General features: G+C 33.3%; 1 protein-coding gene across 1 annotated transcript; it reads right to left on the bottom strand.

The window, feature by feature from the left end:
• Positions 1–1829: 1829 nt before the first annotated feature.
• Positions 1830–10149, bottom strand: LOC108774665 (uncharacterized). Its single transcript, XM_018540816.1, has 5 exons — positions 9827–10149; positions 7529–7830; positions 5233–5488; positions 2012–4481; positions 1830–1908 (listed from the first exon to the last, which is right to left on the bottom strand). The coding sequence occupies exons 1-4, from the start codon at positions 10094–10096 to the stop codon at positions 2034–2036; spliced, it is 3276 nt and encodes a 1091-aa protein (XP_018396318.1). The 5' UTR covers positions 10097–10149; the 3' UTR covers positions 1830–1908; positions 2012–2033.
• Positions 10150–16212: the final 6063 nt, after the last annotated feature.

Raw genomic sequence — 16212 nt, 5'->3', positions numbered from 1 at the left:
ATACTACATGAGGGTAGTTTGACAAGTCCTTGCAAAGTCTAAAATATAGCACCACCAGTACGTATTGAGATTATTTTTAGTATTCAGCAACTCTTGGAGGATCAACACACCAAAGTCTGGCGTTCATTTGAATTGACCAAGTTTTGTGGTTTGCAAAAAATGGATCAGAAAGAATTTCGTAGTGTGACCGCAAAAAGGTTCGATTTACACTACAAAGTCCAAATTTAGAAAATAGGAGGAAGTGGAAGGTACTCGATACGTACTGATTGGTGCTATATTTTAGATTTTGCATAAACTTATCAAACTACCTTCGTAAACTACATTAGCAATATATGAAAATAAATTTATTTCACCAGGATCCAATTTTTCATGCAATTAATACTGATTCTTTTATACTTTTGCTTCAGTTTTTGGTCCTTTTCTCTGAAATAGAAATAACTGTATACGTACATTTATGATATATGTACATACACACATACAAATATACAATATATTATACAATATATATTCATCATTGATTTCTCTTTCTCTCTTATTTTTATTTTTCTATTTATCTATTTGTAACGTGTTCAACAATCTCGATTTTTATTCTACCGTTTACACATTTAACATATTGTATATAATATGATTTTATACGAATTAAATAATCAGCAGGTTAAACAATTTATATGTATTATTCTTAGCAATAAGAAAAAAATAAAAAGTGATTTTGCACAATTTAAAAATAAATTTTAATTCTGGTATAAATAAATTTAATTTTTATATTCTATTTGAGAGCGCGCGCGCATGCACATACAAAATTCTCTTTAATAAGATAGAAAGACACACATTTAGGTAAATTATTATATATCTCTGAAAGAATTTTATCAAAATAAGTGAAAAATAAAGGATTCTTGTCTTTCAAAAATAATAGTAAAAAGTACGGACATATAAGAGTCGGTTACAAAGAATTTTATATTACAAAAACAAATCGTGCAAAAATAGACCAGGCGAAAAGACAAAATTTTATTGACTACAAAAGATACTGTACTATCCCCGTATTACATTAGACTTTATATTATAAAGTCTGCCTCTTATTAAACAATATTTCAATATATTTAAAATTCTGCAATATATCTTCAAAATCTCTTTTCGAATCAACAAACATACATATAATTTTTATCAGGTACACGATATATGTATAATAATATATTGCGGGCGTAACATGTTGACTACGAAAATTGATTTAAAACGATTCGCTTGGCACACCATTTATAGAACTTTTGTATAACCATTTGATTCACGGAATGACTCGCAGAATAAAAACACACTGCACGTTCGTATTTATTACGTATGTATGTACAATGTCACATAAATAAAATATTCTCTTCTTATTACATATTGCAATTTAAAAATACTATGTGCACTTCAAATCTAGTATAATGCCGCACATGATAACCAAAACCATCTTAAATTAAGAACATCAAGCTTTTAAATTTTCAGAGATGTGACTTCAATCTCAAGCAATTATTTTTCAAATTAAAATATTAAAAATATAAATAACTTTGAATCTGATATAAAAAGTATGAGCAAGAGTGACAGCATGAAGTATTGAAAAGGATAAAAAAAAGTGTAAGTAAGAGTCGTATATATATTAAATAATTTAAAGTATATGTTGCCTCTCCCGAAAAAAATATTAAAATGAATTATGACAAATTATGGTCCCCATATAGTACACAAATAATTTGGTTGCATTATCGAGTGGTACATTATGAATAAAAAATTATTAAAGACATACGTGAAACTTATTTGGCAATAGTATTTTTTGTACGATTTGTTAATTTATATACGATGTCTGGCATATAAAACCGTCCTGGTATTATACAACTTTTGCATACTCTCTGGATCTTTTTCCTCTTTCTTTGTATTCTAGAAATAAATAAAGGCTTTAAAATTCTTTCCAGAATTTGAAGTTTGATATTGCAACTAATAAATATTTCTAGTGCAAGCACACGCGAAAAAATTCACAGACCTCTATTTATCATCAGAACGATTTAAACTCTGACGCCAATACCGTTATCGCTTTTAATTTCCGATACGATATCAAACGTGGGAGTGCAAATATCGGTGGGTGTGGGGATGGCAAGAGGCGCCAGACGCGGCGCGTTTTTCTTAACCAGCGTGGGCGGATCCTTCAAGATGTAATCCGTACAAGGTCTGACGCGCAATCTATTCGAATGTACGGCTGGTTCTACTCTAAGAATCGTGCAGGATCGTGTCGAGGGATGCCTGACACGGTGCACCGATTCCGTAGATCTACTTTGATAAACCGCTTCTATAGCACACCTCTTTAAATTCATTGTTGACATCGAACTGTACGCCAATGTGTCCCGTTCGGAATCGGGCATAAAAACCGGCTCGTAGCTCTCCTCAAAAGACGTGAATATGTCCGAGTCAGGCATTGATGGTGCGCTAAAGAAGGACTCGCGCAGAGATGACGTCAGAGCGTCAGGACACATGAAGGGGTCCAGGGAGGTGAGATCGTTGAGATCGCTGCCACTGTTACAAGTCTGAAAGTCGTTGACCGAATAGGACAATGGGAACGTGGTTTGGTACTCCATCGTGGCACTCGATAAGACCTCCTGGCTCCTAGAAGACTCGGACCACTTTGAGTCGGATGGACGTCTTGAGCTAAACCTAGTGGAATCGTGCTCGGCGAAAATAGGTTCTGGTAATCTCGTTTCTCTATCTTTGTCCGAGTTCCTCAGCAATGCCTCGAAAAAATCAATCGGCTCCAATGTCGATGTATTACCAGTTGGAGGGTCGCACTTTTGACTCAGAATTTGATCATCACCTTGTTCGAATGGTTCGCTCAAGTCCTCGATATTTAGTAACACGGGTGGTACTATGGGAATGGGACGTCTCACGGGACTGCTTCTTTTATTTAGAGGCGATCTAACGCGTTGCGCGATGACGTCCACGACAGATCTCGGAATCTCGAGACTTTGCATCTCTTCAGGTCGAAGAGATATCTCTTCGGCTATGGGGAGAGGATCTATGGGACTCAGCGGTTCTGAGTGTATCGTCGGAACAACCAACGAATCCATCAAGTTGGAAGGCTCCAACATAGTTACTCGGTGCATCACTGGATCGCTGATTGCATTAATCGACTCGGAATACTTCAACACCTCCAAATTTCTATAAGTTTGCGTCATGGTTTTGGCAGCAGAATTTATGTGCGCGGGTGTGTGCCCGTTTCTCGGTGGTGAGTAGTCTAGGTTAATAAGATTGGCTAATTTGTTCGACGTAATAGTTAGGTGCGGGTTCACATTTCGCTTCAAGGTATCTGTCTCGTAGCTTCTCCTGACATTACCAGATGCTGATAAGGAGGAGCAACCGTTTCTCAGTTTATGCTTTAGATTCGGATTCACGCGTCCAAAATAACGAAACTTAGGTCGCGAATGAGAAGCCTTGTTAAAAGTTTCTCTCTGTTGAGCCTCCATCTGTTGGCAGAGCACCATTGCGTGCCTCGCTAATGCGTCCTCGTATCCGTAATTGTGATGTTGCACGGAGTAACCGTGTTTTTCTGTGCCGTTGTCACTTGTCGGCAAGAATCTCGTGCCTACCTCGGAAGTATGCACAGTTACCGTTCTGAGATTTGAATCTGATCTGGTCAAGTTTGGATTCCGTCTTTGATAGGAAACGTTATTTACGCGGAACATTACTTGGTTCGAGTCTACTATGGAAGTATCGACATTTAGTATCGGATCCGACAGGGCATTCAACGGAAGAAACTTACGATTACTGTGTGAGCCGTCGCTCTTCAAGTTCTGATAAGATATAAATTTCTCCGACTCGAAAATCAACGACAAGTTCTTCCCGTTTATTCGTTTGTGATTCAATCGTCGTAAATGCCTAATCTTATTGAAGGTCGGATCCAGCAAATACTTGAGATTTTTGATCTTGTCAATGTTGTGATTAGAGTCGATAACGTGATTCCGGTAAATGATATAACTTGGATCGAGCATCTTCGTCAGATCGTGAATATTTTCCTCTATGATGTCGCCCGGTCGACTGTTGCAGGACGCAATATGTTCGATGTTATGCTTCACGGGCATAATATCAGCATGCCTACCCGATATTTCTAAACATTTTTTATTATAAAGAGTGTTGTGGTGCTTGGTAGCAGTAAAGCAATTATTCTCTATGGGCGGATGCTGTCTGCTTTCGTTGCTCTCTTCATCATAATTTACTTCGGCTAGTTCAAGGTTCGTGTTGGTACCGCATCTTGTCGGTGAACGGCCGTAACGGCCTGTCGTCATACCAAACAGAGCGACCAGATCTTCAGCAATTTTTCCGGCGGCAATGCGCATCTCACCATGATGAAAAGCATAGATCCAGGGATTCGCACCACTGTGCGCAAGAATTGGCAAACCTAACCACACCACCGCCCATTCCGATAGAATGTTGGTACCATAGAAAATGTCCACCAGCATGCAAGTCTAAAAAAAGAAAAAACCATGTCATAGATTGCCTTAGAGTTGTACGTTTACTAGCACTTTCTTTGTTAGAATCTAGCGATTCTAAATCCGTTTTTTATTCCTGCACAAGAATTCTCTCTCGCTTTCGTTAAATATTAAGCATGTAAAAACAGGCATTACTCAACGCAAGCACAACGCATGCCCGTAATTTACTTGATATAATATAAAGTCACTACCAAGAATATGTAGACTCAAATAGTAGACTCTGAACACTATAATAGATTTAAATCTTATTCCTCTAGTGTAGGAAGCATGTGGCATGGTAAAATGTCAATCCAAAGCGACATTCTATAAACACTATACAGAACAGACAGGATTAGATTTTATATTATATATATAATCCGTCGTAGGCACACATTTTTATCCAGGCAAAATTTCACTCTCAAATTTCTTGACACAAATTTCCATTTTTATAAAACAAACGTTCTAATATTTGAGTTAAACAATTATTTGGTAATGTAGCGAGCAAAGCTGTTGAAACGAAATCCTGAATTTTTTTAGATTTTTTTGAAAGTCTAGAACAGTAATAAAAATTTTAGATACACAAAAAAGATTTAGAATGCCTATGAGGTAAGTAAAAATATGTGTCCATGAATGATATGATACAGTTCAATAATTGCAGTGGCAGCTTGAATTTTACATCAATATATCAAAGCATTTACAGTCCTTTCACAGAGAATATAAAAGATATATTGTTTGCTGTAATACTCACTTGGAATGGAAGCCACAGAATAAAAAATGCACCAACTGTAACTGCTAACGTTTGTCCATAACGAGGCAGTGCCATTGTCTGCGTCTGATGTCTAAATGATAATTCTACTGTGTAAATCGCACGCGCGTGTGCACGCGCGACAAAATAGACATACATGTAACAACACAGTAGAACCAGAGCGCTCGGTGCCCAAACTGCCACGACCAGAAATACTCTAACTGGTGGTAACACGGCCGCGTCGAACCTGCAGTTCCCGCTGCAAGATAAATTAATATGAAAAATATATTATTCGCAGTAGAATTACAATGTCAGCTATGGTATCTATTGTTCGATACCATATTTCAATATTAAATGTTAATATTTTTTCTTACATATTTTTTTCTTTCTTTATTTATTCGCAAATAATTCATTACATTAAAATGGAATACTTATTAATCTGCAAAAGCTCGTATAATGCTTGTACTGCAGACAGTCTGATCGAGTCTGCTTTAACTCATATTAAAAGTGAGGTTATAAGCTTGTGTTGTTATGCGATAACTTTGTTACCACCAAAGCAAAGTAACTATAAAGATATCATTATTTAACAATAAGTATATGTATAAAGTACACTGTATAAAATACTCACACAAGTTGAGATTCAGTAAGCAGATATCGCTCGTGTAAAAATAGAAAGCAACTATTGTTTCCGGTTTAGCGGTGAGAAGTAAAATCAGAGCAATTGAAGTAATAGAACTGCGATATGTCACATATCGTTGATGAGCCATGTAAATCGATATGGCTTATCATAAATAAGTGTGATTCTCTGGGCATTCGCAGCGAGTATATAATATGAATTTCGATCATATATTCTACTAGAAGGTCACGGATTGATTATAGTCGTTGATTTGACTACTGTCGTAGCTGAAATTGCCGTCGCGTCGGCTCTCCGTTGATCAAACGTTAACAATTGCGCTTGATAAATGCCAAACGGATGAAAATACGGTACGGGTGAAACTGGTCGCGACGCGACGCGCTTTCGTATAGTGAATGTACACACATAATCGCAATAAACTCAACTCCACAATATTTATCGATCACACATATAAATGGCTGCGTTCAGCAGAGAAAGGACTTGAGCACAAATTGTCGTGGATTGTTGTAGCAGTTTTCGACACGTAAGTGTCGTAATTATTTCCGACAGAATCATAATGTCATACGACGTAGTATGCGAGATCTTTTACTAGGCCTTCTACAGTAAGCCATTACCTAAGTTTTAAGTAGTATAAGTCATAATAAGAAATTGACCACTCACAGTCGATTATTCTTCTCATATTCGATTGTGATTGGTAAATTTCTTATGATTTAACACTTAAAACTTAAGTATGTAGAAGGCCCATACGACAATCCACGACAATCTTTGTGCTCAGGCCCAAAGCAGCCTTGCAAACAAAACAATTCGATGAGTTGATAATGGCGCTTCCGCAACGGTAATAAAGACTGGCCTTTATATAGTTGAAGACAAATTTCTTTATATTGAAATTACGGCTATGTTTTAATTGTAATATTTATAATTAGAAAAGGCTTATTCTGAAGGCTCGTACAGCGAGTGATTTTTTTTTTGGAAGAAAGGCAAAATAAAAATTTTTTCTGACATCTCACTGGATTTGTGTGATATGTAGGTATCTACTATAAGTAGTGCGAGATGTACGATATTTTTATTAATAAACAATTTTCAGAATTAATAAAAATTTAAGTATAGAAATTTTTTACATTACATTAATAATGATATATTATATGCGTATTATTGTTTAATTCTCTTCATCTTTAAGTTTTTTGTGAAAATTTATTGATAAAAAACAAAAAATAAAAGATAAAATTACAAAACAAAAAAAAATAGGACGTAAAATTTGCGCCCATATTTTGTATTAACGTATCTACTTTGATTAAATTAAATGGGATTCGTAAGTAATTGTATTTTATTCCATTTTGCAACCTATAAATTAAATAGTTTTATATGATGAGATTTTGATACTTTCCAGATTGTAAATTTCTTTGTATCATCATTTCCTCTCGTAGCGTCTCGTAACTAAATAATACATTTTCGAATCAACGTAGCCTTAATAGTATTAATAACGCAACAAGCCATTTATTGTATATATATGATGTATTAAAGAAGTTGCACTTGACTTGTGTGTGCGCGCGCGCCATAATATTCTTATAAACCGAATTTACTCAAGTTTTCTTAAATTATATAAACATATACATATATATATATATATATATATTATAATGAACATTGAGTAAATATAATTATTACCTGTGCGATTGCATCTCTCCGATGATCTGAGCATAGATGAGAGGCGAAAGACCAATAGCGATCGCATATATCCAAAAGACCGCGATGTATTTTTCTACGCTGCTGTGGGTGATAATGTTCTTGTATCGCAATGGTTGCGCCAACGAAGTCAAACGGTCCACCGCGATGGCCACGGTGACTAGGACACTCACACTACAGAGCGCGATCACAATGCAATACGGTACAATGCAAAGAGCGGAAATGCCGTTTTCTGGTAGACCGGAGAGCTCCAGCTGCATCCCGACTGGCATAAACACGCCGATCTATCAATAAAAACGAACAGATTATGCATTTATCGTGAATCTAAATGAGAATGCGTTCGCTGATGCGAGCGAGTATCAGCCTATATTGCGAGTATAAAATTATTGCGCAAACCCGCGGGATAACATTTATGTTGCATACCTGTAAGAGATCTAAAAGACGTTTTTCATTAGGCATGTCTAAAACATGTCTTTTAGATCTATCTCATACAACATGCATGTTATCTAGGAAAGACACGAAGCGGAAAATTGCTGGCATTGTTAAAAATCAGTTTATATTGAGAGAGAGAACACCAATAAGCAGAACATCAGTGACGACAACTATTCTGATCAGCTGTATAATTTATAGCTAGGGAATGGAAGTACACCTTACTTATTTTGTAACGTCGTTGCTTTTTGTCGTTATAATGATTTATTTTTAAAACATATACTTTTACGTCGATGTGTTTTATATAAGTAACGAATTTTTTTCTTCAGTAAATAATGCATAATAATAATTAGTTATTACTTTTCAAAGTAGATATTTTTCTCAATTTTAGCGTAACTTTAGCGTTTAGTTAGTTGTTGTTACAGTCATAAAACATTGCGACGTCATTATTAAATCATTATCTATTATAAAAAATAACGATACAAGTAACGGCATTATCAAGTAAATTACTATATGTATATTTCCATTGCTAGGGTAATCAAAAATCGCAGAAATGAAAAGCTTTTTAACATTAAGAGTGATAAATATCAATTTAACACAAAATCTTTGAATAACACAATTACGTTTATGTTAAAAAATTCAACACAAACGATCAACAGAAACGTGAATGGACCATTACCAACAGAAACGTACAAATTTTTGTTACCGTGCAAGAGCTAGAGTATAGATGCGTGAATACCGATACTTTATTTTACATGATGAGATTTATCATCACATACGCGATTTATATACAGTAAAAAAACATTCTGTATTTGTGTGTTAAAAATGAACCACTCAAGTCGTTATTAAAATTTTGTGTCGAATGTATCCAAGTACTAATTTAACATAATATGTTTGTTATTTGAAAAACGAGTGAAATATGATCGAGGCAATGTTTGGAGAATACACGCGGGTGCGTAAGACATCCCGTTTCAGCTCTAATAGCGTTTAACGCAGCCACTGATAATGCAACATGAGATCACAATGGCATTTTCCGATAATTGATATGGAATCCATTTTCCTTCCTTGCAAATCTCTTTCCCATATCATATAAATATTTAGTAACTGTTGTACGATCAACATTTAATGCTCTGGCAAATTCTGAAGTAGATTGTGCTGGATTTTCGTCCAATGATGCTTGCCAATCTGCATTTTCCATCTTTTTTAGTTGTCCCGAATGATCTTTGTCGTTAACATTGAAATTGTCACTTTTGAATCGCCTAAACCAAGATTTACATGTCTTAATTGATGGGACAACATCACCGTAAGTTTTTCTATCAGAATTCTTTTACCTTCTACCGCTGTTTTTTTCTGATTAAAAAACAAAAGCAACGCATATCGAAAATACTCTATAGGAAGCTCCATTTTTAAGATAATCTAAACACGATGTCTACTCATGCGTCTATTATTGCAGTTATAGTCTTCTTCTTCTTAATTTAAGGTGGCCCAGGTTCTGTTATAACCGGATTAACACGTGGCTAGTCGTACCAAAAAGATAATATGCATACAAAAAGAAATATAGAAACAAAGTGGGTGATACAATGTCCGCGAAAATGGCGTAGCCCGAACGAACACTGCGGACGCCTGCGTCTACGACGTCGTCACGCCGCGCCGGCCGCAATAACGCGCGTCAGGACGAACGAACGAGACGAGCCCAACCGCGGACACACATCGATAGAAACCAATATGCACAGTCAAAGATCCCTTTCTTACATAGGTACATGTACATATTACGATATATTTTTATTTATATTATATAAGAATGATACAAGTCATAACTGTAATATATGTATGTATAAATAAAAGACTTACCCCAAAATCGCTAATTGCCAACGAGACTAAAAGGCAATTGGAAGCAGTCCTGAGTCTTTTGTACCTGTAGAAGACTGCTAAGATGATGGAGTTACTAGTAACGGTGATAGGTGAGAGAATGCACACTATGGAGATCGCCAGAATAACTGAGACAGGACTGATGTCCAATCGTGTGTCAATCTTGGTAACGGTGGGTATGATGCTAGTCGTTAATTCCTCAGCAAAGATAGTGGATGGTAGCGGTGTATCTGATGTGGCGTACGTTGACATTGTCACTCTTATAGCAACATAATTCTCACTTTTATTCTTGCCTATGCGCTTTTCTTCGAGTTAAGTTTTTCTTCTTGTACTCATCACGCCTTGCTTCATTTGTCGTCATGACGCCAACATCATCGAGATTATCATGTTATTGCAATCAATAATATATGGACGATTGACTGAACAAATTAAATTACTAATTGCCTAATGCGATTAGCTAGTTAAAAAGGTAAATAAGGCATTCTTTATAAATATCAATCATACATATATATATATATATATATATATATATTGTATATATATCATATATGTGTTAACAATTCAGGTATTTCATCGAGACAACGAAATGTTTTAGTTAGAACGCAATGGTCATAATCTTCGATCTTCGATTTTGCATTTTACATTATCTGAGGAAAACAACTTTCTGAAGCACATCGTAATTTTCGTCTTGGACAATTTTTTAACTTTATTGAAAAAACTCTCGAAACTCACGACTAAATTAATTGAATTTGACTAATCTGTAAATGAACTTGATTGATCCGTTGAAAAATTATATAAGCTATCATAACATGTCAAGCTTTGTATCCATTGTGTGGAAATGACTTGAATATGAAAATATGTATTTGATTCATCCCGCGAATATATATCTCTCCCTCTTTTTACTCCTTTTAACTCTTCATTTTTCTTCTAATATTATTGTAACCATTCGCTTCCTGAAACAAGCATGTATTCGTGTTTCTAATTAATAATAATTATTTTTCTTTCCTTTCTACAGCTATTATATAAATATCTTTTTTATGTAAAGTATATCTAATATATATGTGCATAAAGTTACACGCATTTCGGATATTGGTAAACTAATTTTAGCAGATAGTTCATGTTAACGTTAAAATTTAAATTCTTTTTATAAACATATACACATTTTTTATCTTATATTTCCTTTCTTATATTATTCTTAAACTTATAAATATTATACGGTGAAATTATTTTACAAAAAATATTGGTTACATTTTATATTGTATTTTAATAAATTCTGCATATTTTTATAATTTTTGAGCATTTAATTGTTACATATTTTTTCCTAGTATAACAGAATAGTATTTAGGCAATAAGAATATAATGATCGTGTGTTTTTTCCGCAAACATGATAATTTTTTAAGAGACAAAAAATGTTTATTTTGATCTATAATAATTAAGCTTAAATATTATTTTCGGAATTTTTATTTAAAGTTTAGATTTAAAAAATTGTTTATAACTCAATATAGAAATAATAAGAGCCAGTAATTGTTTATAACTATTCAACGACCACGTAAAAAAAATTAAGTCTATGTAAATATTTTTCGCAAAATAATATGAGGAATCGAATTAAAGTAGTCTCAGTCAGTAGAATTGATTGGTTGTTGATTAGTGCATTTCTAAGCGACTTTATGGAAATAAACCGCTCGCTTAATAGAATCACAGAATTGTTTCAAGTACTACGAGATTATAAAATTATTCAAAAGTTTACAGCTTTTAATACATAAAATACAAATAAAAAAAACTTTTGTGTGACTTTTGCTTATATCATTATGTTTTAATTTATAATTAGATTTCACTGAATCGTTGTGGCATGTGTTTTTGTGGCGATTGATAAAATCATTATGATAATAATCTATATAACTAATCTAAAAAAAGTGTTAGAAATATTAATAGTTTTTTCCTGAATACGAGATTTGATCTCATATATATTGTACTTGTTAAACAAAAATGTTCGCCTCCTGATTTCCGCCTATGTCACTAGAAAGATCTATCAGCTATCTACGTCAATCGATTATTCGGTTAAGTGAGCGAAGGCTAGCGTGCGAATAAATCGCGGCAAAGAGAATTTCCATCTCATAAACGGGGGTTGCCGAGTAATGTGCAGTGGATAGCGTGATGTATAGTAGCAACGGATTTATATTAGCATAGCTAATGAAACCTAAGCTTCAGGCTTTATTAATTTACTTACACGTCGCAAGAAAAAGGGATAGACTCTTTAATATGCTGCTTAGGTTAGATATGTTCTTGCCAAATGTATATGTCTCCAAATATATTATATATAGCTTTGGTAAGCTATTGTTTTATTCGTGTCAACTTTAATAAATACAATAAATGCAAAAGTAGATTAAACGCTCTTGAATATTTATTTTTTCTTTCTTTAAGATGAAGAAACTATTTCTTTTTGTTTCGAAGCTTCGAGGATCTTTATTAAAAGAGTAAATTGTGTATACATCACATAGCTAACAATAAGTTATGAAACAGTGTTTTTTCTGTTGAAAGCATTTTACAAGTGATATAAGACCTTCGAAAGTTATCCTTTTAGCATTCAATTACGTGAAATATAAGACAAAAATAGAAAATAGAAAATTCATTAACAATATGTTTACTTTCCTATCCTATTATTTATTTAGTAAATATCCAGATTAGGGATCTCCCTCAATGATCTTGACCTTGATATATATATTGTCAAGGTCATGGCCCTAAGTGACCTCCAGCAAGTTTTAGTCGTTGCTCGTCCTTCGTTAAAAAATTATTAACATAATGTTTCGAAAATAACATATTATTTCTGCTACGCATATTAAGTATACTAATCTACACCTCCCCTTGCTGTGAAATGTTCGACTTTTCTCGCAAAACAACTCTCGCCCCCGTCCTCCCTTAAGGAGCGCACGACTTCCATAGTTGTACTGTTGCATGTGGATTTCGACTTTGTGCAACATAGTACAATCATAGAAGTCGTGTGCCCTTAAAGCAGAGAGGAGGGTGAGGTGGATATCGCTTCATGTGGAAGTCGTGCGCCTCTGTAGCAAGAGGGGAAGTGGGGTAGAAGTCGCTTCGCGCAAAAGTCGTGCGACTCTGAAGCAGGTGTGAAAGTTACGCTTTGAATTGTAAAATAAAGAATAATCTCAGCACATGAATAAAAATTTTTAATCAATATTATCTAGTGGATATATTGCACTCATAATATTAAAAAATTTATTAATTCATTCACATTATACATTTTTTGACTACGAATTCTGCAATATAATGGATAAAGTAATAGTCGCATGTATTATAGCGAGGAATATTTGCTCGCAGTTCTTTCCATAATCGTTTGTACGTCCAAAAAGTTGTATTAGAATGAGACTATATGTATTATATTTTTAAACTTTCTCGTTAATAACTTTTTAACGAAGGACAAATAACAGCTAAAATTTGTTAGAGGTTATTCGAAGTCATGACCTTAACAACATAGGTCAAGATCATTGAGAAGGAATTTTCTGATCTGGACATTTACCCTATAATTTATTTTAAAAAATTGGAAAATTTAGTCTCTTTCTTCGAATGTGCACTTAATGTGTTAAATGATATCCCATAGAAAATTACAAAGTAATTTTATTTTTCGCAGGAAAAGTTATTTTTTAATATAAAAAAACAAAGTGTCGACAGAAGAGAGAATTTAAGTAATGCACACTTTTCTTCTTCTACCAACATTAATTGGAAACTCACAGAAACAATGCCAAAATGTTTTTCAGTTGACGTTTTGTACGTGGAGGCTGAAATTATTCATTGAAATGGAAAATAACTTGCATTACACAGATGAAAAATGACGCAAGATGCATCAGATTTCGAAAATGTGAGGCTCATCACACAATCCATTATTATATATGCTGGGCAGATAGTTATTTCGATTTTCAATAAAAGCTAATTGTCGAAAACCATTTGTATAGTCGACTCATAAAAAATGCTCTCCATTTGTCACTTTTCTCTCAATTGTACTTTATGATTTAATCGTGGAATATAAAACATTTGAATTAAGAGAGTGGAAAATGTTACAATTATAAATATCACTTTAAATTTTGAGATACAATATATACTATAATCTTGAAAAAAACATAAATTAAGAGATATTCAAAAGTATTACGGTTAATAAAACAATGTATAATAATAAAATAATAATAAAAATAAAATTCAATGTTTTGAAACCAATGAAAACCGATGAGAACATGTGTAACGGTCAAGCTGGATCTTGGATGCTTCTATATAATTGTGTGAATTTATATACTACGTATGCAGATTTTTAATTGTGCGTACCGAGTTTTTTTTCTTTCAAACTTGAAATACAAGCTCTACTAACGTGTAATATTACCGTAGTAATATTACGAGTTAAATTGACTAACAATTTAACAATTTTTTATGCTCTTTACGGATCTTAAACCAATCTTAATTAATGTTGAATGACATATTAAAATCTGCAAATAATTAATTTTCATTGTGAAAAACATTACCTCGGCCGAGAATCAATTTACACGCAATTATATAGAAGATCCAGCTTGACTATTATGGCATGTTCTGATCGGTTTTCATTTTGTGCGTGCGTGCGTGCGTGCGTGCGTGCGTGCGTGCGTGTGTGTGCGGTTTAAAAATACATTTTAATATCTATATTTTCAGAGAACAATATATCTAGAATATAGACGTAAGACACTCTGAAGCTGAAGACGTTATCTGCTGCAATCTCTCAGATATCATGTCACCAAGAAGTCTGTAAGACGTTTCATATTTCCCTTTTAGACGTATATGTTGTCTAACAATAAGTTATTCTTTTTAATTCGTAAGAAGATAGTTGGAAGGAGATGGATATTCGCGTATTAAAATTATTACAAGTATCACAAATCACATTACATATTCTATGGCTAAAAAGACGTTTAAAAGATTACTCCAGTTCTTCTATTAATGAATAAAGTGATTATCTAACAATGCGAAATATATATAGATTCTGTTTAACATATATATGAGTTTTTTTAATGGTAATAAGTATAATGGCGCAAGTTTCAATGGAATATTTATTCCACGCGTAGGACGCTATCACTCACTTATTACATGCACTCATTGACGATATAAATATTCAGATTTAGATCTCATCGAGTCATGCATTGTTAATTATTTTGTCTTTACTATGTAAAATATCTCCGTGACAAATCTTTAACGCAAGTAAACTGTTTCACCCTTGTTAGATGTCTGTTAAGAAAAACATAATATAAATCATGCATTTGATATAAAATGTGACAATCACTTTTGTTGCGTGAATCTATTCAAATTCGTTTATATTCTATATTGTGTAATTTATATGCATGGTTTTTATCAATAAATACAATTTTTTACTGTATTTTATATATCGACTTTGCATAGACTGTAATTGTAACAATGTAATTGTGTTATAATTTACGTGTTATAGAATAGCATTTTCAGAAAACGATGCAAAACAATTTTGTGTTGCCACGTTCAGCAGGTATAAAAATAAATTTATCATCAGTTGCGATAACTTGTGTGTCAAAGTGCTCTTAAATGTAGATATGTAAATGCACGCTATTGTTTGCTATTGATATTAAATAATGTTATAATAAATAATTCTATTTGTCTCGATATTCTTCAGAATGCTATATTATAGCATTCCTGCTATATTATCCTGCTGCTTATATTCAATAAATTTAGAAGCATTCCACATATTGCTATAATATAATATGCTATAATATAGCATTCCTAATGTCCAATATAGAATGCTTCTAAATTTATACTGAATATAAGACGTAATTTCTGAAATTTATAGATATAGGACTAGGAGTAACCATCAACTTTCGGTGTTGATATATCCGATTGAGAAACAAACGATTCTTAAAATATTACGTGCCGGAATGTGACGTTTCTTACGATGAAAACAGGAAATTGACGCATAGTACGAAATAATCAATAGCAGAGTATAAAATACTGAAAATATATATACGCTTTTATTGCTTCATTTAAAAGTACATGCAAGAAGTAAGTGCTGGCCGAGAAAAATCTGCGTTCTTCAAAGTTTGATTGGAAAATTTATTAAATTGGATGATATAAAGTAAACAACATAAGTGACACATACATATATGTATGTAAAAATAAAAATTTTATTAACGGCAGATCATTAGCCTCTAAATTTGATGATAAATTACTTGAAATAGAAACGACTAACAATAATGTCATTAAGTAATATATTAGATAAACAAATCGAAAATCATAAAAAATTGTTAATTTAATTTTTTATTCAAAAGGAAGAATAATTAAATTGAATAAATTGATTTTGTCTTTATATGTTCACG

The sequence above is a fragment of the Cyphomyrmex costatus genome, unplaced genomic scaffold, assembly GCF_001594065.2.
Source record: "Cyphomyrmex costatus isolate MS0001 unplaced genomic scaffold, Ccosl1.0 scaffold270, whole genome shotgun sequence".
NCBI lineage: Eukaryota > Metazoa > Arthropoda > Insecta > Hymenoptera > Formicidae > Cyphomyrmex > Cyphomyrmex costatus.
The sequence above is the reverse complement of the archived record's forward strand: the minus strand, read 5'-3'. Positions and strand labels throughout refer to the sequence as shown.